Source organism: Guyanagaster necrorhizus, assembly GCF_019112545.1.
Source record: "Guyanagaster necrorhizus MCA 3950 unplaced genomic scaffold BT62scaffold_6, whole genome shotgun sequence".
Lineage (NCBI taxonomy): Eukaryota > Fungi > Basidiomycota > Agaricomycetes > Agaricales > Physalacriaceae > Guyanagaster > Guyanagaster necrorhizus.
The window spans coordinates 954292-975059 of NW_025064885.1; the positions used below are offsets into that span (position 1 = coordinate 954292).

General features: G+C 49.2%; 11 protein-coding genes across 11 annotated transcripts; 8 read left to right on the plus strand and 3 right to left on the minus strand.

The window, feature by feature from the left end:
• Positions 1–41: 41 nt before the first annotated feature.
• BT62DRAFT_1073689 (uncharacterized protein) lies at positions 42–2049 on the plus strand (the record flags this gene model as incomplete). Its single annotated transcript, XM_043178958.1, has 1 exon — positions 42–2049. The coding sequence occupies one exon, from the start codon at positions 42–44 to the stop codon at positions 1770–1772; it is 1731 nt and encodes a 576-aa protein (XP_043042676.1). The 3' UTR covers positions 1773–2049.
• A 17-nt stretch (positions 2050–2066) lies between these two features.
• Positions 2067–3757, minus strand: BT62DRAFT_887898 (uncharacterized protein; the record flags this gene model as incomplete). Its single annotated transcript, XM_043182938.1, has 5 exons — positions 2067–2240; positions 2328–2488; positions 2539–2647; positions 2702–3424; positions 3470–3757. The coding sequence occupies 5 exons, from the start codon at positions 3755–3757 to the stop codon at positions 2067–2069; spliced, it is 1455 nt and encodes a 484-aa protein (XP_043042677.1).
• Positions 3758–4306: 549 nt separating this feature from the next.
• On the plus strand, positions 4307–5326 carry BT62DRAFT_887311 (uncharacterized protein; the record flags this gene model as incomplete). Its single annotated transcript, XM_043182913.1, has 3 exons — positions 4307–4450; positions 4504–4935; positions 4982–5326. 3 exons carry the CDS (start codon positions 4307–4309, stop codon positions 5324–5326), a joined length of 921 nt encoding a protein of 306 aa, XP_043042678.1.
• A 130-nt stretch (positions 5327–5456) lies between these two features.
• Positions 5457–7258, plus strand: BT62DRAFT_887279 (alpha-ketoacid dehydrogenase kinase; the record flags this gene model as incomplete). Its single annotated transcript, XM_043182911.1, has 12 exons — positions 5457–5585; positions 5635–5676; positions 5728–5841; positions 5902–5924; positions 5975–6055; positions 6108–6446; positions 6493–6520; positions 6575–6683; positions 6731–6995; positions 7048–7091; positions 7149–7180; positions 7229–7258. 12 exons carry the CDS (start codon positions 5457–5459, stop codon positions 7256–7258), a joined length of 1236 nt encoding a protein of 411 aa, XP_043042679.1.
• Positions 7259–7531: 273 nt separating this feature from the next.
• On the plus strand, positions 7532–8902 carry BT62DRAFT_668278 (uncharacterized protein). Its single transcript, XM_043181813.1, has 2 exons — positions 7532–8446; positions 8503–8902. Exons 1-2 carry the CDS (start codon positions 7629–7631, stop codon positions 8552–8554), a joined length of 870 nt encoding a protein of 289 aa, XP_043042680.1. The 5' UTR covers positions 7532–7628; the 3' UTR covers positions 8555–8902.
• Positions 8903–8918: 16 nt separating this feature from the next.
• Positions 8919–10943, plus strand: BT62DRAFT_888300 (kinase-like protein; the record flags this gene model as incomplete). Its single annotated transcript, XM_043182956.1, has 11 exons — positions 8919–9151; positions 9198–9375; positions 9428–9455; positions 9509–9564; positions 9624–9865; positions 9921–9947; positions 9998–10217; positions 10274–10375; positions 10427–10566; positions 10620–10844; positions 10901–10943. 11 exons carry the CDS (start codon positions 8919–8921, stop codon positions 10941–10943), a joined length of 1494 nt encoding a protein of 497 aa, XP_043042681.1.
• A 138-nt stretch (positions 10944–11081) lies between these two features.
• Positions 11082–12955, minus strand: BT62DRAFT_985537 (DUF455-domain-containing protein; the record flags this gene model as incomplete). Its single annotated transcript, XM_043189948.1, is given in 9 exon segments — positions 11082–11108; positions 11128–11614; positions 11669–11767; positions 11817–11828; positions 11880–12085; positions 12139–12324; positions 12362–12534; positions 12586–12845; positions 12899–12955. The coding sequence occupies 9 exon segments, from the start codon at positions 12910–12912 to the stop codon at positions 11082–11084; spliced, it is 1464 nt and encodes a 487-aa protein (XP_043042682.1). The 5' UTR covers positions 12913–12955.
• Positions 12944–14437, plus strand: BT62DRAFT_667764 (Clavaminate synthase-like protein). Its single transcript, XM_043181812.1, has 8 exons — positions 12944–13036; positions 13083–13178; positions 13233–13329; positions 13387–13501; positions 13569–13704; positions 13756–13821; positions 13874–13957; positions 14012–14437. The coding sequence occupies exons 1-8, from the start codon at positions 13000–13002 to the stop codon at positions 14380–14382; spliced, it is 1002 nt and encodes a 333-aa protein (XP_043042683.1). The 5' UTR covers positions 12944–12999; the 3' UTR covers positions 14383–14437.
• Positions 14438–14519: 82 nt separating this feature from the next.
• BT62DRAFT_979229 (L30e-like protein) lies at positions 14520–15257 on the plus strand (the record flags this gene model as incomplete). Its single annotated transcript, XM_043189423.1, has 4 exons — positions 14520–14624; positions 14689–14803; positions 14856–14925; positions 14978–15257. The coding sequence occupies 4 exons, from the start codon at positions 14520–14522 to the stop codon at positions 15255–15257; spliced, it is 570 nt and encodes a 189-aa protein (XP_043042684.1).
• BT62DRAFT_668294 (uncharacterized protein) lies at positions 15149–17273 on the plus strand. The gene is made up of 4 exons (XM_043181814.1): positions 15149–15580; positions 15632–15805; positions 15857–15927; positions 15980–17273. The coding sequence occupies exons 1-4, from the start codon at positions 15368–15370 to the stop codon at positions 17097–17099; spliced, it is 1578 nt and encodes a 525-aa protein (XP_043042685.1). The 5' UTR covers positions 15149–15367; the 3' UTR covers positions 17100–17273.
• On the minus strand, positions 17144–20765 carry BT62DRAFT_929166 (uncharacterized protein). The gene is made up of 8 exons (XM_043185662.1): positions 20188–20765; positions 19776–20134; positions 19528–19721; positions 18750–19468; positions 18516–18693; positions 18089–18462; positions 17978–18033; positions 17144–17927 (listed from the first exon to the last, which is right to left on the minus strand). Exons 1-8 carry the CDS (start codon positions 20419–20421, stop codon positions 17447–17449), a joined length of 2595 nt encoding a protein of 864 aa, XP_043042686.1. The 5' UTR covers positions 20422–20765; the 3' UTR covers positions 17144–17446.
• Positions 20766–20768: the final 3 nt, after the last annotated feature.

The following is a 20768-nucleotide window of genomic DNA, read 5'->3' on the forward strand; positions in this document are numbered from 1 at the left end:
TCAGCTTCCGACCGGTTCAGGCACTTGTACTTGTCTTTCCCATGCCACGATGTTCGACGTCTTTGTCCTGGGCGCTCCTTTTCTCTCTCGCCTCTCCGCAATTTGCCTTAGCGGTGCCAATTGGTGGTATTTCCAACAATCCATCCTACAGTCTTACCGCCAGTCTCGCCATCTTGCTCACCTTTCTCATCGTACTCACCGTTCTCTTCGTCTTGAAGCATATCTACATGAAGAGGCGTCGAGCAAGGAATCTTCATTGCGACACTTCTGCTTCGTCCTTCGCGATTGATTCTCAGAAATCCTCAGACTCCTCTATGCTCTCTCCACTGCGCCGCATGACACCATCCAAAGAACGTTTAGCCGCGTTTCTCGTCGGTTTCTTTGGCTCGCCTATTTGGGAAACGAGCGCAAAGGCGTGGCAAAACAGTCTATCGTTGCACGAAAGCATACAGAGTTCGTCCATGTACAGCCTTCACACCCAGTCACGTTCATACAAGACATCTCGTTCTCGCCCAACCTTCAATGAAATGTCTTCTACTTTGAACGAATTCGGAGAAAAAATCGCACATCTCCCAGATTTCTCAGATTCTAAACAATCTCGCAGACTTTCCAGCCCCGGTTCTTTGCCTCCTTGTTTCTCGCTTTTACTTCCTACTGTACCCGAAAAGGCTCGACGCGTCCCATCCAAGCATAGCCATGATCGTCGTTTGTCCCTTCCGAATACACCAGCCTCTCGTAAAGTGGACGGCCAAGTCTCTACATGTCAGAAACAGCATTCTATCTTGAAAACTAGTACAAGTCGGCGCTCTGACTCCTCAACAGTACTCTCTCCTGGGCTGAGGATGGTGTATAACAATAATTCACTGGAATATGAGCTTCCGCTCTCATCCAAGGATCATCAAATTTTCGCTCTTTCTGTCAATGAGCGTCTCAGATCTGATCAGTCAAATGTCCCGCCGCTTCCGCCTCTTCCTCAGGTCACCCCTTTGCTTCCATCCCCTGTGGAGTTCCGCAACCCTGAAAGCGCTCTCGGTCGCAATTATATATCTCATCCCTATGCTTTGGCTCCATACACGAAGAGGGGTAATCTCAAGCAAGCTCCAAGACTCCCTTTTGAAGCTACTCATGATCAATCCGTCTCCAAGACTTCGTGTCCGAGTCCAACAATGTCCCGAAATTCTTATACATTTATTCCCCCGCCACCTCAATTCACACAAGTTCCTCCACTTCCTCCACTTCCGCTTCCTTTACCTTTACCTCCTCGCGAACCTATACCTGCCCTGCCTAAAGCCAGACCTAACACCAGATCATTGTCAGTCCGATCCCGAAAAAGCCCTCCAATTGGTCCTTCTCCTTTGCGCACCATGACTCTTCCGGAATCAGTTATTGGTGATCTATTCAGCCTTCCTTCCCTACCCGATCCTCCGAATACAAACGAATATCAAAACCCTAATAATTCTTACACTGCTAGATTAAGTCGACGCTCCTACTCTACTGTCGGGCTTGGCTTCCCTCCGGTATCATGCGCACCACCAGATGACCCCAAAGTTGATTCTGCAAAACGCTCAAGCACCGATTCAACGTCATCAAAACGTACCGATGGCGATGGCTCGAATCTCTTGCTTAGCATAATTCGGGAACCGGTGGAAGAGACAAGTCAGTGGGATACGAGCTTGTGTATGGACGATAAATTCGAGTCGATGATCGAAACAGCTGGAAACGAGAATAATGGGCAAAGAGGACTGGAAAAATGCGAATCGGTTACCGAGTGAGACTTCAACATCCGATGCGTCGTCGATCCTTCGCTGATTATGCGATAGTCTGGGCGTCGGATTAGCGTCGTAGTTCAACGTTGTGTTCTGGTCGAGCGCCGTCTTTTGTTTTTTTGTCTTGTCGGTAGGCCGATCACGTTCTCGTGGAAAAGTTCTGAACAAGTGCTTAATTTTAAATAGTGAATCAGTCGATCCTGTTTTGTTTTCGTAAAGTCCATCGTCACTCAGCACTCAGAAACATTCAAGAGATAATGAAGCTGAATCCTGTAGTACTTGTGTTACATGTCGAATAAATCATTGCGCTTTGTTAAGCCATTTCTTCAGAGGGATCATGCCACCCTTATCAACTGCCTTCTTGACGTCCTCCCGTTCAACAACACATATATACTTCGTGAATTCTTTCGCTGTATTCCACGAAGGCGCCGTTACCGATACAAAGATCTTGGCGGCAACAAGAGTCTCGAAAGTCTATTGCACTCAAATTCAGCAATGGTAGACAAATGACCACGTTTGCTCTACACGTACACTCATAAGTACAGCTCGGGTACATCTGACCATACCGATGCTGCCTCCATTGATTTGAACAGGTGCAGCCGTCGATGAGCGAACTTGGTCTCGAAAATACTCGTGCAGCATATCAAAGGTCACCACAGAGTATCCAGCAGTGCCAGCATGAACTGAGGCGATTAAAAGGCAGATCGCGGAGTAAGGGAGATCTTCGAGAACTGATCAAGGGTCTGAAAACTTGGATAAATAGATGACTTACTATGAAGATATGGGTACAGCGGCCGAACACGGTGAATTTCGGCTGATGTCAAAAACTGAGAGGACGTGGGCCAAGGCGCTTCTGGAGACAAAGTCACAACCGTTGAAGTCTGGGAGATTGATAAGTGGACAGAACCGAACCAAGATCAGACACAGAAACAGACCAAGACGGCCGTGAGCATCCTCATGTCTTTCGTGATACTGAACGTCTCGGATAGAGTTTGCAGAGTAGACTTGTCATCCAAGAACTGCTGGACACGAGTCTCCCACGTTGTCCTCCATTGAGCAAGGTCCTCCTCATCCGTAAAGGCGTCTTCACCAACAAACACGCAGAGTATCGCTTTGGTCAGTCGCCTCCAGTAATTTATCGTCTGAGGAGCTACCCGTAAAATTCTCCCAGAAAATCGACTTTTGACCCGCTTCTCTAGTAGATTTATGGTGTCGACGCGAGTGGTAAGTCCAACAACGGCCAAGCCCTTGCTGTTAGCGCCGGCCCTGCAACTCTGGGCTGTATCTAGCAAACAATAGAGCAACGCTTGGCGGGCATGGAGTGCGAACAAATCAAACCCCTCAAGGATGACGATAGAGGCTCGAGAAAGGGTCGGGAGAACAGCGATGAGGGCAGGTAGGTGCGTTGGTGAAGGTTCTGCAACCGACGTCTCCGGGTCGTCTGCTGGATTATCGATGAAAGGATTGGGTTCGTCGTCGCGGTCATGGGTCTCTTCCTCAACCTCAGCGGATAGGAACGACGCGCCCGTTTGCTCTCTAAGCTGCCTAGCTATTTCACGCATTGCCAGGCGATCATTTTGTTGAAGCCAACCAGACAACCGGATTATTACTGGGGGACTGTCACCGGACGAAATCTTTGACAACGCGCGCTCTAGCATCTGCATAATTTTAGGCTCGCCTAGTGAGAAAAACAGCGAACTCACCATCGTCTTCCCAGTACCGCGAGGCCCAAGTAAAAGGCAGCTGTTACCCTCCCCTCTCTCGACTGTACCACAAAGCAATTCATCGAGATTTTGAGACGTTGAAGTGTTCGTCCGATCCATATCGTCTTCGTCTTCAATATCGTTCTCGAGTTGAATATCAGACATGTTGCGTAGCGCATGCAGAATGGCGTATTTTTGAGAATTAAGGCATTCGTGGAACTGCAAAGGCAATGATCCCGAGACGAGATTTATGAGGTTACGCGACCTCTTCGAAGGAGAGGTAGGCATTTTGGATGGTGAAGGCGTAGGGGAGCTGAAGCGTGAATGTCCACGCATAATTCGTCGTTTCGGTGTTTTCACTGATGGTACTCTAATTCTCGTCTTCTTGGCTGGAGAACGCAATGATTCTGCGCCGCTATCATCGTCCACGTTTCGGCGCTTCAATGCTGCTTGTTTCAGATGTGCAGCCTCAGCGCTGCTCTTACGCAACTTTGACGACAATGTATCCAGCTCATCTTCGCTGCTTGTCTCTCTTCCTCCATCATTGACACCTGTATCATCCTCGGTATACGGGGAAGCAGGCCTGATCTGCGGTGAACGGCCTCGGGTTTCGAGGGTACGTTTAGTAGGAGACTTTGCTGTCCTGGTTGTAGGTTTTCTAGGCGACGTGGATGCAGATTTTGCGGCCGATTTGCGCTTTGGCGGCATGGAGGTAGAATTGGAAGAAGAAAGAGGTAGTGCAAGATTGTCAGTGTGACACAAGCTCGCGTGATCGTGTTGGCACTGTGTCACACCTAATTTTGTCACGCCTTCGAGTTGCATGCCACCAACGCTTGCATGAATGGGCTTCTCTGGGTGCGTCTGCAGCAGTATCGTCGTTTGATTAATGTCACAAATTTATGGGATAGGCTCGCGCGATGGCTCAACGCGCCGACTACAGCTCTACCGTTAATCAGGGAAAATATTCTAGTTAATCATAACGTATTAACTTTACCTTATCGACATACATCCACTCCATTCATCTCTTATACCAGGGTCGCCTTGAAGGCAAATGGCAGCTATCTGTCAAGTCTTTCCGATCCACACTCTCTCAGTCAGACGGTTCTCAGGTTCCCTCGGAACGGTCGATGTGTGCACTGACGATGGGCGAAAATGTTTTCGTTCTCTTGGATGACCCTGGCGCTCCCTCTCGGATAGAGGCAGAGAACCTCACCCCGCTTCCCACCCATTACCGAAATACATTCCTGACTCTCAGCCCTCCCGGGGCACTTGAGCATCTCCTTGCCCAGCTCAAGGCGCGCTGGGTTTCGGTTCGACAGTCCACCGCCTATACTGCACCGAGAACCCAAGCAGCTGGGCCACAGCTTCTTATTGACGGGCACGTCTTCTCCATTGGAACTGACTGGATCGTGCGCATAGGCAATGTTGTGCTTTCAGGTGGTGCAGTTAAAGGGATGCTCTTAGAAGTAAGTCTTGACAGTACGTTTCTTCTACGGTGGAACTTAGATATAGGCGGAATACCTTCCTCTGCCCGTCCTGCGCTCCCCGTTGCAAGACGGTACATCCGAGCTCTTGTCAAACCTCCTAACTTCAATCCTACCCAATATTCGGGATGCCAAGACAGTCGCCATCACCATCAGCGATTCGCAGTGGGAGGATGTCCTGTGGAACCGTGAGGAGGAAGAGAAGAAGGGAAAGCAAAGCGAAGAGGAGCGTATGGACAAGGACGATATTTATGTGTACGGGGATGAGGAGGAGGACGGAAAGCGGCAGCCTCGAGACTGGACAGGCGTCGACCGAGATCGCCGGTCAGCTTTCCTGATAATGGGGGCTCTGCGTTCTGAGGGTATCTTGTAGAATGACGTACCGTGGGAGACTTTGGGTTTCGTCTTGACTCGATCTTTCAGCTGATGTCGCAGCATGGTTTAGTTTTTTCCTTTCTCTTTTCTACCATCCTCAAGGAATGCTATGCTACTCTCATTTTACCATGTGCATCCCACGGCCTAGTTTTGCACTCGGTCGACGCCTAGAGTCTACCGCCCTACATTTTTATCAGAATAGACAGCTAGAGCTTTATGCGGCCAGAGAGACTAAGCGGCTGACGTTGAGACAGCTGGTGCGTTTCTGTTGTATTGTCGACCCCCTAATCACTGATGATCATTCAGGTGTTCTTTGGTCGTTCTATGAACGAGGACCGTATTGTCAAAGTGAGCCCGTCATTCTCGTCATTCGCATCTTTATATAATTATAGATTCCAGAGTGCCAACTACGTTCGTACAGAGCTCCCCGTCCGCATCGCCCATCGTCTACGGGACCTTCAGGCTCTGCCTTATATCGTTGTGACTCAGGAAGGTGTCGCCAAGGTCTATGAGGTGTGTTTTCTGAGATATACTTGTGCTTGACGCCATGCTCAACGCATATATATATCTCAGCTCTACTGGTCAGCTTTCGAAAAGTATGTCTCTCCTATTTTTGACTCCCCACCGCCAACTCGTGCGCATGTAGATTTCGACGCTACCCAGTGGTGACTACCATAGCCGAGAATGAAAAGTTCTGTCAATTCGTGGCTCAGCTTCTCAATGAACAGTATGGATTCCATGTACCTTGATAACGAACAGCTTTCTTACAGCTCTTTCAGTGCAACCGTGATTCCAAATCTCTATCTCGGCCTTTCGCTATCGTCACCCTATCTCGCACCAGATCAGCTGGACTCTTTTATGCGTCGAATGCTGATCTCACGCATTTCCCGACGTGTTCTGGCAGAACATCATATTGCCCTTTCAGAAGCCTATGCTGGAACCCGTGCGCAGGAATCTCACGTTGGCATCATTTCTACGGCCCTCGATGTCGGAGGATGTATCCGCCGTTGTATTGATCTATTGAAGTCTCGGTCTCTTCAAGACGCAAAGGGATGGCCCCAAGTTGTCATCGACGGGCATTTGACATGCAGGTTTCCATACATTCGGGAGCATCTTGAGTACGCCTCTGTCTTTTGCGACTGATGGATAAATAACCGATGATAGATACATAATTTTCGAGCTTCTCAAGAATGTAAGGTTTACGGCACCCAAAAAGTAACTGCTGACACGCTGCGTAAATTCTCAGGCAATGGATGCAACCCGTCATAGACACGCTTCCAGTGACAGCTTGCCCCCAATCAATGTCACAGTCGCGGAAGGGCCAGACGATGTAGGCATTCGAGTATCGGACCAAGGTACTTGCGCTTGTATTCTGTAACATGAATTTCGTCTGACAAGTGAGGAGGTGGCGGTCTGCTGAACTCATCTTGCGCAGTGAAGTCTCCCGAGGATCTCTTTTCGTTCTCGCATGTCAGGAATGCAACCCGGTTGGACGACTCGCGCCTAGTTGCGCTTCGCACGGTCAGCAGCAGCCAAGAAGGATTACGGGCAACTGTTGGTGAACAAGTTGCAAGATGGAAACAAGATGGGGAGACCGATAATGTTGCGTTACAAGGGTCACATCCAAAGATTGGTATAGGGCTTCCTATGAGCAATATCTTTGCTACGTGCGTCACTCCAGTTGCTCGGATTCGGATTTCTCCTGATCATCGTTTTCAGATATTTTGGAGGTTCCTTGGAGTTGGTATCTCTAGATGGATGGGGTGAGCATGAATGAATGAATATATGGATAAACGGTTTACTCACATCATGATCTCCAGGGACAGACGTATATTTGCGTGTTCCGAAGCTGGTATGTTTGATCAGTGCTGATCACCCCAGCTCACCCCACAATGATCAGGGAACAAACCTTGAAGGAATAGAGGTTTAACACGGATGGTAATAATGGCTCTTCCACGCAAGGATCCGCTGATGATGTACCGCTCGACCGCGCCTCGTATTCGTATGTATGACGTGCTTGAGACGGTCGGTCCACGACGAGGTTTCGATGTTGGGGACCGTCTTGAGCATAATCTGTATCTATGTTATGATTATTATAAATGATGATGACCCGAGAGATGAAGACGATAGGCTGCCGATGAGCTGGAATTGATGTATTGCGGTGTTATCGGGGGATCGAAAGTTCGTGCGGATGAAACAAATATTTGATTTGGCAATGAAATAGGCGCCTGCCCTTGACCTTGACTTGCATTGCTTGTCTCTTATAAGGCCATCTGTCTTATCCTTCGGCATTCTGAGTTATGAATCCATCACAACACGATTTTGTTCCTCCACCTGCCTATTCAGCACGGGAGTTCGATACCAAAATGTCATTAGCGCGTGCAGCGTCGACGATAACACAACCGCCTCAGCAGCAGGTGGAAGAGGAGGAATGGGAGCAGTGGGATGATGCCGTATTCGACGCTGCAGCAAGCTCAGGACAAGCAATATCCAGTTCCGACCATCGACGGGAGAGTCGCGCAGGATCCAGCCCCACTGCAACCCGCTGGGCGCTCCCTGCTCGACCCGGGGAAGCAGGACCATCTGTGCCACCTCTCAAGATACACAAGAAAAACCGATCGTCAACAGGTTCGTCGTCGAAACAGCGACCCAGTTGGTACGCCGAAGCTGGACTTGATAGCCATCAGTCGAGCAACTCCATGAGACCAGTGTCTCCAGCTGCCCCAGGGTCCTTACATGCTGTACCTGTTCGCATTGGCAGCAACGGCCAAGACTACAGCATCCCGCCGCCACCCTTCACGGCTGTCGGCCCGTCGCTTGAGGGCCCTCCGTTCGAAGAGATGGACCCGCTTAGTTTCCGACCGAATCCACCGCCCAGCCGCCCGCCCAGCCGGGCACCATCTGTTTCCCCGTCCCAGTTCCGGGGCGCCCTACCTCTACCAAGCATACCGCCAGTGCGACGCGTCTCGCGAGCGGATCCAGCGGTCGGTCCAGACACGGGGGCCTCACGTATGAGCTTTAACCCGGCAGTCGCATACAACAAGCACAAGGATACCCAGGCTGTTACAAGCGAATACCATCCTCCAATCCAGTCTTTTGATGCTACTGCTCTCTACCAGTATGTGTCTGATCTTCAGTCTAACTTTGCCAACGCTGACTTTAAGATTCTTACAGTTCCTCAGTAGCCTCACAACTCACTATTGTTCCGTCGCAACGTCCACAGTAATTCTGCTTCCATTCAAGACGGACATGTTGCTGAGTTTCACCCAGATCCTATATCACACCGGCCCGTCCCCCAAGTGCTGCTAGTACGTGCACGAGTTCACACTCAGGGTACACCTGGGCGCCTTGTCCTGTGCCCCCTGTGTCGTCCCGGTATCACGGAGGACCACCTGTCGACTCTCCCGTGCCAAGGTGGGCCACATCAGAACAGCAGCTCACCAACATGTTCAGATGACTTGCATACTGGCGGTACTGTGTCTTTGATTATAAACATGTACTTGTTAAACACTAGTTAGCGCCGATTGGCAACACCATCTGGTGCAAATACAATAATGTTTGGATTTTCAAATTTTGATCTGCTAACCCCAATGGCGAACATAAATGCTCGCAGTCCGGCCTTGAATTCTTTCCCTCGTGCGATTCCTGCGCCCCAGCAAGGCCCCGCAAACCAGAATGCCAGCAAACCGGCCGACTATGTATACTTTGACCGATCAACCGCTGGCTTCTCAGATGAAGCGTTGCCGAGAGCCAAGGGAGCCCAGATGAAGTTGGAACATTATTACAAGATCGTCGTCGATGCTGCCATTGAGCGTAATACCAGGTTCGTACTCAACCCTTGCCCTCTGCGTCTACTAACTGCCTCTCAGGCGTGTAGAGCTGGAGCGCAGGTTGCAAGCGGACGTACTTATGTCGGAAGACCGGAAGCAACGGCAGCTCCAACAACTTGGAAAGAAGGAATCCACTTTCTTACGACTCCGAAGAACGCGCCTCGGTTTGGATGACTTTCACACTGTGAAGGTCATCGGAAAAGGTGCTTTTGGGGAGGTAAGTACCCAACATCAATGATCCACCCACACCATCAAATCACCGTTCCTAGGTTCGGCTCGTGCAAAAGACTGATACAGGTCGGATTTTATTAAAGACTCCCGTAAGGGTATTTGAACCGAAATTGACTCAGGCAAAATCTACGCGATGAAGACACTGAAGAAGGACGAAATGCTAAAGAAAGATCAGGTCTCGAATTTTTTATTTATAGCTTCCTGCACCGTTATGCTGATATAGTTGCGATTTAGCTCGCCCATGTGCGCGCTGAACGTGACGTCCTGGCCGAGTCCAACTCGCCTTGGGTCGTCCAGCTGTTCTATTCCTTCCAGGATCCCTCGTATCTCTATCTGATCATGGAGTTCCTCCCCGGTGGTGACTTGATGACCATGCTCATAAAATACGACACCTTTAGTGAGGATGTCACTAGGTTCTACATGGCAGAATGTGTTCTGGCGATTGAGGCGGTCCATAAGCTCGGTTTTATCCATCGGTAGGAGTCTATTGCGTGTTTATAACACCTCTTCGTTGACTTTTGCTACATACAGTGATATCAAGCCCGACAATATTCTCATGTGAGTCTGGCTTTCATTCGGTGTTCTCCTAGACCCAATTAGTGCGTTAGCGACAAGGATGGACACGTCAAGCTGAGCGATTTCGGCCTATCTACAGGCTTCCACAAGCAGCACGACTCCAACTATTATCAGCGGCTTCTAGAGTCGGCGACGAAGAATAGCACTACCCCTCAAGCAGCCGCTCGGAATAGCGTTATGGTCAACTCCATCAACTTGACAATGACAAATAAAGATCAAATCGCCACTTGGAAGGCTAACAGACGAAAGCTCGTAAGGCCCTTCGTTTGCGGCCAGCAGCCATATTGACGTAACTAACGTGAAAATAGGCGTACTCCACTGTAGGAACCCCCGATTATATCGCTCCTGAAATCTTTCTACAAAAGGGCTATGGGAAGGAGTGTGATTGGTGGTCATTGGGAGCTATCATGGTACGTACAACCTTGTCCCTAGTTGACTTCATCCTCCTCATTTTGCGACAGTTTGAGTGCTTAGTCGGCTACCCACCATTCTGCTCGGAAACCACTCATGAAACATACCAAAAGATTATGGAGTGGCAATATCATCTCGTATTCCCTGATGATGTGCATCTCAGCCACGAGGCTGAAGACTTGATCAGGCGGTGAGTGATGTCTATCTCGCGGATATAGTTTGGCTCATGTTATTGCCTTCCAGCTTGATAATCTCAGCGGATAGACGACTTAACGTCGACCAGATCAAGCAACATCCCTTCTTCTATGGAGTCGATTGGGATAGCCTTCGACAGATAGACGCGCCTTTCGTACCGCATTTGCGATCCATCACAGATACTTCCTACTTCCCCACAGACGAGATAGACCAGGCTCCTGAGGAGCTTCCTGCCGATACTGGTGGCGCCAGTAAAGATTTGGCCTTCCTTGGGTCAGTCATCTGCAATGAATACTCTTCCGGGTTGATGTTTGACTGGTCTTTTCTAGTTATACTTTCAAGCGCTTCTCTATATCGTCTCACGCATTCTAGCCTCAAGTCTGCAGCCACTTTGCCGATTACAAATGACAACTGGCCGGCCAGTTATATCTTATATCTTAATAATCCGCTCTTCATGTGCTTGTTACAATGTTGGTTTCCGAGTTATCTGCCAGCCCTTCCATTATTTATTCAAGGGATCGTACTGAACATGAACCGCTGCCAAACCATCAGTCACCGCTTCAATACTCTCAGAAGCAATAGGTTTGCGACTGGGTTGATTATCCATCTCCCCTCGCAAGTTTTCATAAAATTCCTTGCTCAAACCTGCCTTCTCTCTATCGTCTGCATTAAATGGACCTTTGATGTCTCCACGCCAGCCATTCCGTACTTCTTCTCTGAAAGTCTTTATGGGATCGACATTACCATTGTTTTCACATATCCATGTAAACCACCTATGTCCCGCCGTCACATGGGTGACCTCGTCGGCGTGAATGATTTCCATAGCTTTGATACTTTCATCGTCACCGGCTTTCCTGAAGCGTTCAATTGTGCCGGGATTTACGTCGAGGCCTCTGGCTTCGTGCACGAGATGAATGATAGCAAGTCGGGCACGGAGCGAGTTAGCAGTGACGGCGGCGGACTCCCACAGAGCTGCATGGACAGGCAGGCTACCGTAAGGCGTTGTCGGAGAGGTAGCAGCCAGCCGGGATGTCAGTAGTGTGCTGCAGATACATTTCGTTGGGACGCCACTGGTATAATGGAAAGAGTGGACCTACAAGTGCTTGGATTCGTCCAGCGCCATTTTTGTGAAATCAGAAAAGAAAGCTGGAGGCAGATCGGGGTGCTTTGGTCCGAACCTAGCCATGATATCCCACCTGTATGATGTTAAGTCCGGCCTTAGGGGTGTTGAACCTGCTCACTTACGCAAGATCTATTCTATAGAAGAACTCGTGAGATGCACAAATGCGACAAAAGTTCAAGACCTACGCCCACTGTTCAATATTGGCAAGGGCGTGCAGCATGACTGCTCTGCTTTTCCTGCTCTTCATTTTCACAGGATCTACGGTATTTCTCTCGTATTGGGCATCGCGCAACGGCGTATCAGGAGGACGAGGGGCATTAGGTGATTTATGTCCTATGGAAGCCAATTTTCCTGTCCGAAAAAGCTGCACTGCATGGCGAGTTCGTTGAACCTACATAGGATACATATTGACAATCACCCTAGGTGATACGGAATTGCAATCACCTTCAAAATTGGATTTGGTGTGTTGAGGATAAGCACAGCCCATTGCATTAGTGTAGTGGGCACATCTGTCGTAGGTACGACAGCTTCTTCCATGGATTCAATACTCGACGATGTGACTGGTAGAGAGGCAGTGTTTTTCAGAGGTGGAGGATCTGCAAACTCTGATAATGGTAGTGAGCAGAAACACTGAGTCCCAAGGTGTGAGAAAGATACCTTCAGAAACAGGTCTTAGCTCGACCAACCGCCAGTTTGTTCCAACCTTCGGGGTCTCGACATATACCGTGTCAAGGTTGTCGAGGGGATCGGCGTTTACTTCGACGTGATATGTACAAGTATGGAGTCCTGTTTCACTTTTTCCGGTTCTAAGATCGAAATCATACCTACGAAGGATTTTTGCTTAATTGACATTCAGATAACTCTTCGTTGTCACTTTCCTATGCCATGGACATACTGCCACAGCTCCCGAATCATATTCCTCTATATCAGCGTGGGACATGTCGGCACCGAGATGAGGACACGTCGATTCCATGACATATATCTGCCTGTACACGGCTTTTAGGTTTTCCCTTTCTGTAAACCTTTCGTTCTTAATCGCCGTGACGGATGGAGATAGGCGAAATAGTATTAATCCACGATAGATACCTTCCTGAGAGCGTATGGTCATCAGAAAGCGCAGATGAGAGAGTAGATGTCGGAATGGTGCTATTCTGAGATGAAGGACATGATTAATCTTGAAGAAAAGCAATAGATGCAAACATACCGAAGGAGTGCCATTTTCTCGAACAATTGGAGGTCCAAGTTGGGAGTTTTAGTTAACGATCATCAACACGTGCTCTTTCTTCCGGTCCAGGAACTACCACCATGGAATGTCTGAAATGGTTTTCTAGAGAGTACCATGGTGAGTCAGGTCGGTGCTATGGTGTTCGCGTGAATTGATTTGTTAGATTTGAATGGCTCCCACATCCAAGTTCTCGACAGACCTCCCACACCACTTGAGTTTTCCAGAATAGCACACATCTCTCGACCTGTTGTTATTCATGGTAGTATCCACATCCAAACACTGCGAAGCTCAATGTGGTTTAACCCTGTATCAGGACTCCATATACCCGCTACCAAGGACCGATGGAGCAATGAATATCTCTGTGACAAGATGAAAGACCGGCCAATCTCGGTCTCGGTTACTCCGAATGGGTCTGTGTTCAAAGGCTCAAGTTAATGCTATCTCCAAACCTATGTAGTCACTTCTAGGCTGGCTGATGCAGTCACAACGGCCCCAGATGGAATATCCTACTTTGTTGAGCCTCATGTCGAATTGATGACAATGGGGGACCTCTTGTCGAAATTCGACGGCGACACGACCAGGGTAGCGCTGCTTTAGATTTCTCTCTTGTCCAATTTCTCACTAAAAGAAGGCTATGGAAACTGCCCAGGCATACTATCTGCAATCCCAGAATGGCAATGTCTACTCGGCAGCATATTTCGATAACGTCGATAGTGATTTCTCAGAGTTCGATGTCCTGCGTCCAGATATTCCCAGCGAAATTCATTGGTGCAGCAAATCGTTTGGTGCATCTTCTTGATATTTTTCTGCGGCAGTTCACTGATGCGATACATCAGACAAACATCCGGATGCGGTCAACCTCTGGATTGGAGACAGCAAGAGCATAACGAGTATTCATTGCGGTAGGTACGTCACTCTCCACGATGCTCATGCCTGATCAAAATCCCATTTAAGATCCTTATGAGAATATATACACTGTCGTCCGAGGAGTGAAGTACTTTACGCTCCTCCCTCCCAGTGAGGGTTGGTGTCTCCAAGGTGTGGATGATACAGACCGAAAGCCGATCTCCGCTGAATAATTACTCCTGCTAGAACGTACATACCCTCATGCGCAGTATATACGAGCCTCGCCTTCGACGGAGTTATGTATCAAACCATCACCTCCGTCTACTCCTACCATCCGCTGGTCCTCAGTGGGTGATCCGAATCTTCCTGGAGCTCTGCCTGACGAAGCGAATCCAATCAATGTTGTATTGCAAGCAGGTGAAACGCTCTATCTACCAGCAGGATGGTGGCATCATGTTCGACAATCGGACGAGATTACAGTTGCATTAAACTGGTGGTACGATATAGAAATGCGAGGCATGACGTGGGTGCTTCTCACATTTCTTCGAGGAACAGATTCCCCTATGATAAAAGGTAAAGAAGATGACATGGAGGGTAGCGAAGTGGAGGAAGCATAAAAAATAAAAATCGATTCGGTGTGACGGACCGAAATGCCGGTTTGTCACACTTTGTGACGCCGAGATTTTCAAAGTAAACTTTTGCCCAGCACCGCGACAGCAGAGACCACTATCTTTTTCTTGTCTTCGTTCTAGTCATGGCCGGCGATAAATCAGAAAAGAAAGACAAGAAGCGCAGAGAGAGTAAAGTTGATCCTCCTGCAGAAGATATAGAAATGGCGGCTCCGGAAGAGACTACCAAGGTTGTGAGCTTGTTGAGCTGTACGATGCCTTTCATTGACCTAGAACGGCCTTTAGTCACCGAAGAAACACAAGAAAGAAAAAGCTGAAGTTCTTATTCCAGTGGAGGAATTATCGCCGCTGGCCAACCCGCTCGCCCAGAAGAAGCTTTTGAAGAAGTTGCAGAAAACAGTGAAGAAAGGCACGCTATTTTCCCAGACTTTGACTGGTTTTTGGTGACAAGCTTCGTGTAGCGTCCAAATCTCGGCTAGTGAAGAGAGGTGTGAAGGAGGTGGTCAAAGGAATCAAGAAGGGAGAAAAAGGGTAGGCAAATTCTTTCTTTTACGGCTTTGCTCATTATATTTTTGCGTCCTAGTCTACTGATTATAGCGGCCGACATCAGCCCTATTGATATTGTCTCCCATCTACCTGTTTTGAGCGAGGAAGCGAGGATACCATATATTTTCGTTTCATCAAAGGAGGAGCTGGGCCACTTTAGCTCGACTAAACGGCCGACGAGCTGTGTCATGATATGTCCGCACCAAAAGAGAGAGCTGAAGGAGGGTGGGAAGGATGAGAAGGATGAAGAATTTCACGACTTGTACAAGGAATGTTATTCTGAGGTGGAAAAACTGGATACCCAGATTGTATTTTAATATGTCTGTGCCTTGCGATCGGCTAGGAATTCGCACGATCCCTTTTCTACGTTGCATTTTTCGACCACCACCACCTTCGTTTTCACCTCTAATACCCTTTCCGTTCTGTCATGGCATCTGCAAAGACATCCTCCTCTACTGCTAACGGCACTGCAAAGGGCAAGAAAGAGCCCCCCACCAATGGAGCGGTATCCTCAGTCGAGAAAAGGGACACGTTGGATGTGTCTTCTCATGCGCCATCGACAGGTAAACCGGACAAGAAGGCGTATGAGGCTGATCAGGGCAGAATAAAAGGCGAAATAGGTGCTCTCCAAGCAAATCTGGTATGTCGTGCCCCAGCTATGGAGTCTGCTCATCTGTGCTCACTACGTTAGTCTGCTCTACGGGATAAAATCTCATTGACGACCAAGGGCGGCACTGGAAATGAGCGGCGGAATCACCTGCGAACTGAACTTGACGATATTCGTAGTCAGCAGTCCAGTAACAAGGCCTCGAGAAGAAAGATCCTGGATCAGCTTAAAGCGTACCAGGATAACGTACAGAAAAAGGTTTGCATTGTATTCAACTAATATATTCCCACGTCTCACACGTTCTCTCAGATCAAGGACCTTCAGGCCGCGCAATCAAAGATTCTGTTTAAAAATGTTGGCGAGGTTGATGCTCGGATCAAGTGCGTCAATTTCTTCACCTCCGGGGATATGTACTCAGTAACCCGTAAATAGAACTCTAGAAAAACAAGTCGAATCCGGCAACATGAAGCTTGCGGATGAAAAACGAGCCGTCCACGAAATCAGTACATGCAAATGTAACAGACGCACTGTAGAGAGTTTCCAGGCCACTCAGGAATCCATTGAGGCTGACCGTCACTCTATCGACGAGCTCCGAAAACAGCTCGACAATCCGGAATTCAAAGCCACCTCGGACCGTTTCGAGAGTATCAAAGCCGAGCTTGACGAGTTGAAGCGGGAGGAAGACGAAGCTTATGTTGGTCGTGCTAAGCTTTTTGAAGAGCGGGACGGCCTCCAAGCGCAGCTCAGCGCACTCTTCGACGAGAAGCGCGACTCGGCACAGAGGTTCCGAGAAGCCAACAACCGCTATTGGGCCAAAGTCAACGAGGACCGGGCCAGGCGTGCCGAGAGGGCCCAGGCTCAGCGCGCCGCTGAAGAGGCAGAGAGGCGGAGAGAGGCCGTACAGCGTCTGCGGGACGAGGCAGAGATCCCCGCATATCAGTCCCAGATTGAAGACTGCCAGACCCTCATCGCTTACCTCTCAGGCAAGAACACAGGCCCCTCTAAACTGAACGGCGTGCCTTCTGACCCCAAGGCTCAGGTGGCCGGTGTTGCCAAGCTGGAGCTCAGGAAGGTCGAGGCAGCACCTGAGGGCGCAGTTGTACGGAAGAAGAAGGGTGAAGAGGCTAGCTACTTTGTCGCCAAGGGCAAAGGCAAGGGAAGGAAGAGCGCTCCCAAACCCGTCAGCACACCTGAACCTACGCCTGGTGGATTCAATATCGACTTTTCCAGGTTCTCCGCCCTCTTATCCCTATCCATTTCTCCTCCAGACTCTGCCGCAGATGTGCCTCGTGTTATCTCCGACTTGCAGACCAAGAAGGCTTGGTTCGAGGCAAACCAATCTCGTGTCACAGCTGAGAACCTTGCCAAAGCGGAGGCTGAGATCAATCGTCTGAGTACGAAGGAGGTTGCTGCAACACCGGAGATCACTCCCAGTGCTGGAGAATATCCCGGTGAACCTGCATCGACGGCCCCATCTTCAGTAGTTCCTGATGACGTTGCGGAGGCAACGGTTGATGCTGTGCACGAGGAGGTCAAGGAGGCTGATTCATGATAAGTTGCATGATTAGTTACTGTGGATATGTCTTCTCAATATAGTAATCAAACCTATCTCATTGAAATCTTCTATGCTGTATAGATGAAATAAATTGAGCAAGGAATACAGCCGGATAGCTTTATATATGATATATATCGATAACAAATCCGAGAATCCTTTACAAGGTGATTAAGGAGCGTGGTTCGACAAGTAGGAACGACATCAGAAGAAAAAAAAGATAATACAAGTACGTCGACGGGTAAAAGAAAGTCAGTTGTGCAAGCATAAGCAAGAATGGTATGGTATTAGTAGAGTATCACATCCACAACGGCCCAAAGCTAGAAAACAAACGAAATACAGAATGTCTATACTCCCTGGGCCTCTGTTTTGACGGGCTCAACGGTCTCAGCTTCAGGATCACTAGAGGGAGTTGCAGACGAATGCATACCCATGTCCTGGGGCGTGAAACTAGAAACATCAAATGCATTCCCCGAGTTGGAGAAATCAGAGAATGGAAGCCCCGTCGAATGGACAGTCGGTATCGTGTCTTCTTGCGTGTTGGAAGTGTCCATATACGACAAGGATCCATAACCGTCAGAGTTGAACGTTGTAGACGACGGGTCAAGCGAACCTGCAGAAAATGTATCGTTCTGAAGGGCCGCGAGCATGCTTGACGTAGTAGGTGTCATAAGACTTTGCGGACGAACGTCCATGGAGTTGAAGTTCTCCTGGCCAGCCATGGGTGACAAGGAAAAGAATTGCTGTTGCATAACAGGCTCCACGGAAGCCGCAACGGAGTTGGTAGATAGTGCAACGCTCCGAAGAACGTTGACCGCAATCCAATCACTCAAGGTGGCGTCAATTCTCTGGGCTCGAAAGATAACGATGCAACTTACTCCAAGAATAGTTTTAGAATTTGGAAAGCACCGAATGCTGGATCGCTTCGAATGGTCTAGCGAAAGACACCTGTCAGCGCTTTAAAGACGGCGAGAATTGTCATTACTCACCAGATCTCGCATAACTTGGCTCGTAACATAACCCCAGCGAATGAGAACACTTCGTGAGCTCATCGTCCCCCTCTCCTCACCACCATGCATAGCCCGGCTACCACCCATCAGTCTATCGCAGCACTTGTCTGCCCAAGACATAACTTCTCTCACGGGTTCCGCAGTTTTAGTAAGATTCTCCATCAATGCCACAAACTCCACCTCCAATAATTGAACAAGGTCTTCATGGCGACAATTACAGACTAGTGCTGACTGGTTTCGAACGGACTCAAAGTCGACTTTCTGCCAAGAACGACGCATCTCCGTAAGCTGCTTCTGATTGGTGAGAACCGTATTTAGCGCTTGAGTAACTTGGTATATGTCAAGGAATCGCACTGTGTTGACCATGAATCAAAGACAAATGCACATTTTTTTTGACGCAACTTACAAACAAGGTGGCCAAATCGAGCACCTAGTTCGACTTTAGGCTCAACGAAGGTGTTACCATAGTTATCCAGTGCAACCAACAAAATCTTTTCCATCTTGTTGGCGAACTGACGAAGATTTGCAAGAGATGTCGATGGAATAGGCGACAACATCTGAAGTCGTAAAATTTCAAGCATTTCCTGTAAATGGTTCAAATGAATCATCAAAGGAATGAATGATACTTGCTGAAACATACATCGTAAACGATAGCATCTGCTTTGGCCATCAGACCCGCTATAGCCGGGGCGTGAACAACCTCCCGATGATTACCACTCAAGTTGGACCAGAAGCTCCGCAAGTGCATCTCAAAAGAGTCGAACCTGAACATCTTGACACTTTCCAAGAGCGAATCGAGATGGTCCTGAAACCAACCCCATACTTCACGCGCTGCGATGCCGTGTGGGGATGTAGAGTTTGCGCCCACAGCGTCCTCGATGCTAGGGAAGTGCGGGAATTGACGAACGGATGAAGACGGCTGGGACGCAAGGTACGGCACCGAATTGCCTGAAGGAGGTGATTGGGACTGGACAGGCAACCCACTGTCTGCTCCCGGGTGCCGGCGAATTGATGCCTGGGGAGGAAAAGTACCAGGTGGACGTTGGTTCGCTTGCACCTGCGAGAGAAGAGTCGCGGCAGTCGGTGTTTTGTCGCTCATATCTTGCGGAAAAACGGTCCCCTTGACATCGCCGGAAAGAGCGAGCGAATTGCGTTTGGAGCCCAAGGCGGAATTGACCCCTTCAGAATCGTCATCGTCGTCGTCGTCAGAGCGCTCTTCACTTCTGTTGGCAGTTTCTGCTTGTTCGTTGGCCAAACGGGCGGCATTGACTGAAGGCTGTCCAGCGTGATTGTTTGACTTGTGAATATAATCCTGAAGCCATTCGGCTTCGGCCGAGGTCGCGGGTCGAATACCACAATCTGTCATCAAAACCGTGATGAGACATGTGTACCATCAAAGATGTTGTTCTGTGGCTTACAATGGTATTTGCTATTCCCTCTGACGCCGAGACGCCTTGTTTTGATTGTGGGAAAACAAAGGCGAATAGCCTTGCCCAGAGTGGCCGTGTTGATGTGAGGAATCCCGTACTGGTCACAGACTCGACGGTAAGAGAAATAAAGGCCTTGACGCGGCACATTGCCGTCGGGGTAAGGAGCGTAGTTCGCAGTGAGCCTGTTGTAAGCGAATAAAGGCTGGGAAGACGTCTATCAGAACACATATACGCACCATGCCTGCACAAAAATCTGCTTGGCCCTGTCTGAAGCACTCGTGGTAGTGGCCGCTCTCACATTGGCGGCAAGTTTCTCCAGTGCCTGATCATTGTTGAGCGTCATGCGACCGAAAGCGCCAGCGGCGTGAAGGGCATCGTGGTTAGGAGCCATGGTGTGAGTTGGGCCGCCGTACATGGTTGGGTACTCTGATGTCGAATTTCCCAAGAACATGGCAATATCGTCTGTTTCGCTCGACGAGGAGTGAACGCTGTCGGTATCACGAGGGTACGGAGAGGCTGCAGCACGAGCACGGATGTGGCTGGGACGAAGATGGTTTTTTAGGGCAGGATTAGTTATATTGTGATTAGGAGGGGACTATCCAGCCGAAAAAGATGAGCATGGCGGCGATGAAGAAGAGGAGAACATACGGGGTCAGTGGGCAGGCCTGGATGGCCCAGATTATACGTAGCACGGTACAAGTCTTCTGTCGATGGCGGCATTCCTGCCTGCATTCGTGATAGGCCACCTTGAGAAGACTGAGGACGAGAACTGGAAGAATGAGTCGACGACGAGGACACGGAATTGGACCTGGAATGAGAGTGGATCGGGAGAAAGTCGAGGGGCATGTTTGTCGACATCATCTGCATGTTGACTGCGGCCATCGTCGCGGCGGTCGGTGAGCTCGTCGCTGTGGGCGGTGTTGTGGTCGAGGCTCTGGCAAATAGTCAAAGAGCGAATAACGAAGGCGGACCAGCCGGGATGAATGAGAGTAAAATAGAGTATAGTAAGTCGAAGGCTCGCGTGCGGAAAAAGATCCTCGATGGACGCTCGACGAATCCTGGACCCGAAGATAAAATAAAGAAATGAAGGCAGCGCAAGGCTCCAGGAAAAGGCTCCCGATGATAATGGAATACGAGTTTGCTCGAGGATGTGGGTGGTGGTTACGATCTTGATCACTGGCAATCTGCAGGCGTAGCAGCAGGCGTTGGCAAGGAGACCGTCTTGGAGA

Coding starts and splice junctions, on each gene's coding strand:
- BT62DRAFT_929166 (XM_043185662.1), bottom strand. CDS start 20,421: ATGGCCGCAGTCAACATGCAGATGATGTCGACAAACATGCCCCTCGAC. Junction 18,034..18,088: donor GCCAAGTTATGCGAGATCTG/GTGAGTAATGAC, acceptor GTCTTTCGCTAG/ACCATTCGAAGCGATCCAGC. Junction 17,928..17,977: donor ATTCTAAAACTATTCTTGGA/GTAAGTTGCATC, acceptor CGCCACCTTGAG/TGATTGGATTGCGGTCAACG.
- BT62DRAFT_668294 (XM_043181814.1), top strand. CDS start 15,368: ATGGCATCTGCAAAGACATCCTCCTCTACTGCTAACGGCACTGCAAAG. Junction 15,581..15,631: donor GTGCTCTCCAAGCAAATCTG/GTATGTCGTGCC, acceptor TCACTACGTTAG/TCTGCTCTACGGGATAAAAT. Junction 15,928..15,979: donor GAGGTTGATGCTCGGATCAA/GTGCGTCAATTT, acceptor ACCCGTAAATAG/AACTCTAGAAAAACAAGTCG.
- BT62DRAFT_667764 (XM_043181812.1), top strand. CDS start 13,000: ATGGAATGTCTGAAATGGTTTTCTAGAGAGTACCATG. Junction 13,502..13,568: donor TCGACGGCGACACGACCAGG/GTAGCGCTGCTT, acceptor GAAACTGCCCAG/GCATACTATCTGCAATCCCA. Junction 13,958..14,011: donor TGAGGGTTGGTGTCTCCAAG/GTGTGGATGATA, acceptor TACTCCTGCTAG/AACGTACATACCCTCATGCG.
- BT62DRAFT_668278 (XM_043181813.1), top strand. CDS start 7,629: ATGAATCCATCACAACACGATTTTGTTCCTCCACCTGCCTATTCAGCA. Junction 8,447..8,502: donor GATGCTACTGCTCTCTACCA/GTATGTGTCTGA, acceptor AGATTCTTACAG/TTCCTCAGTAGCCTCACAAC.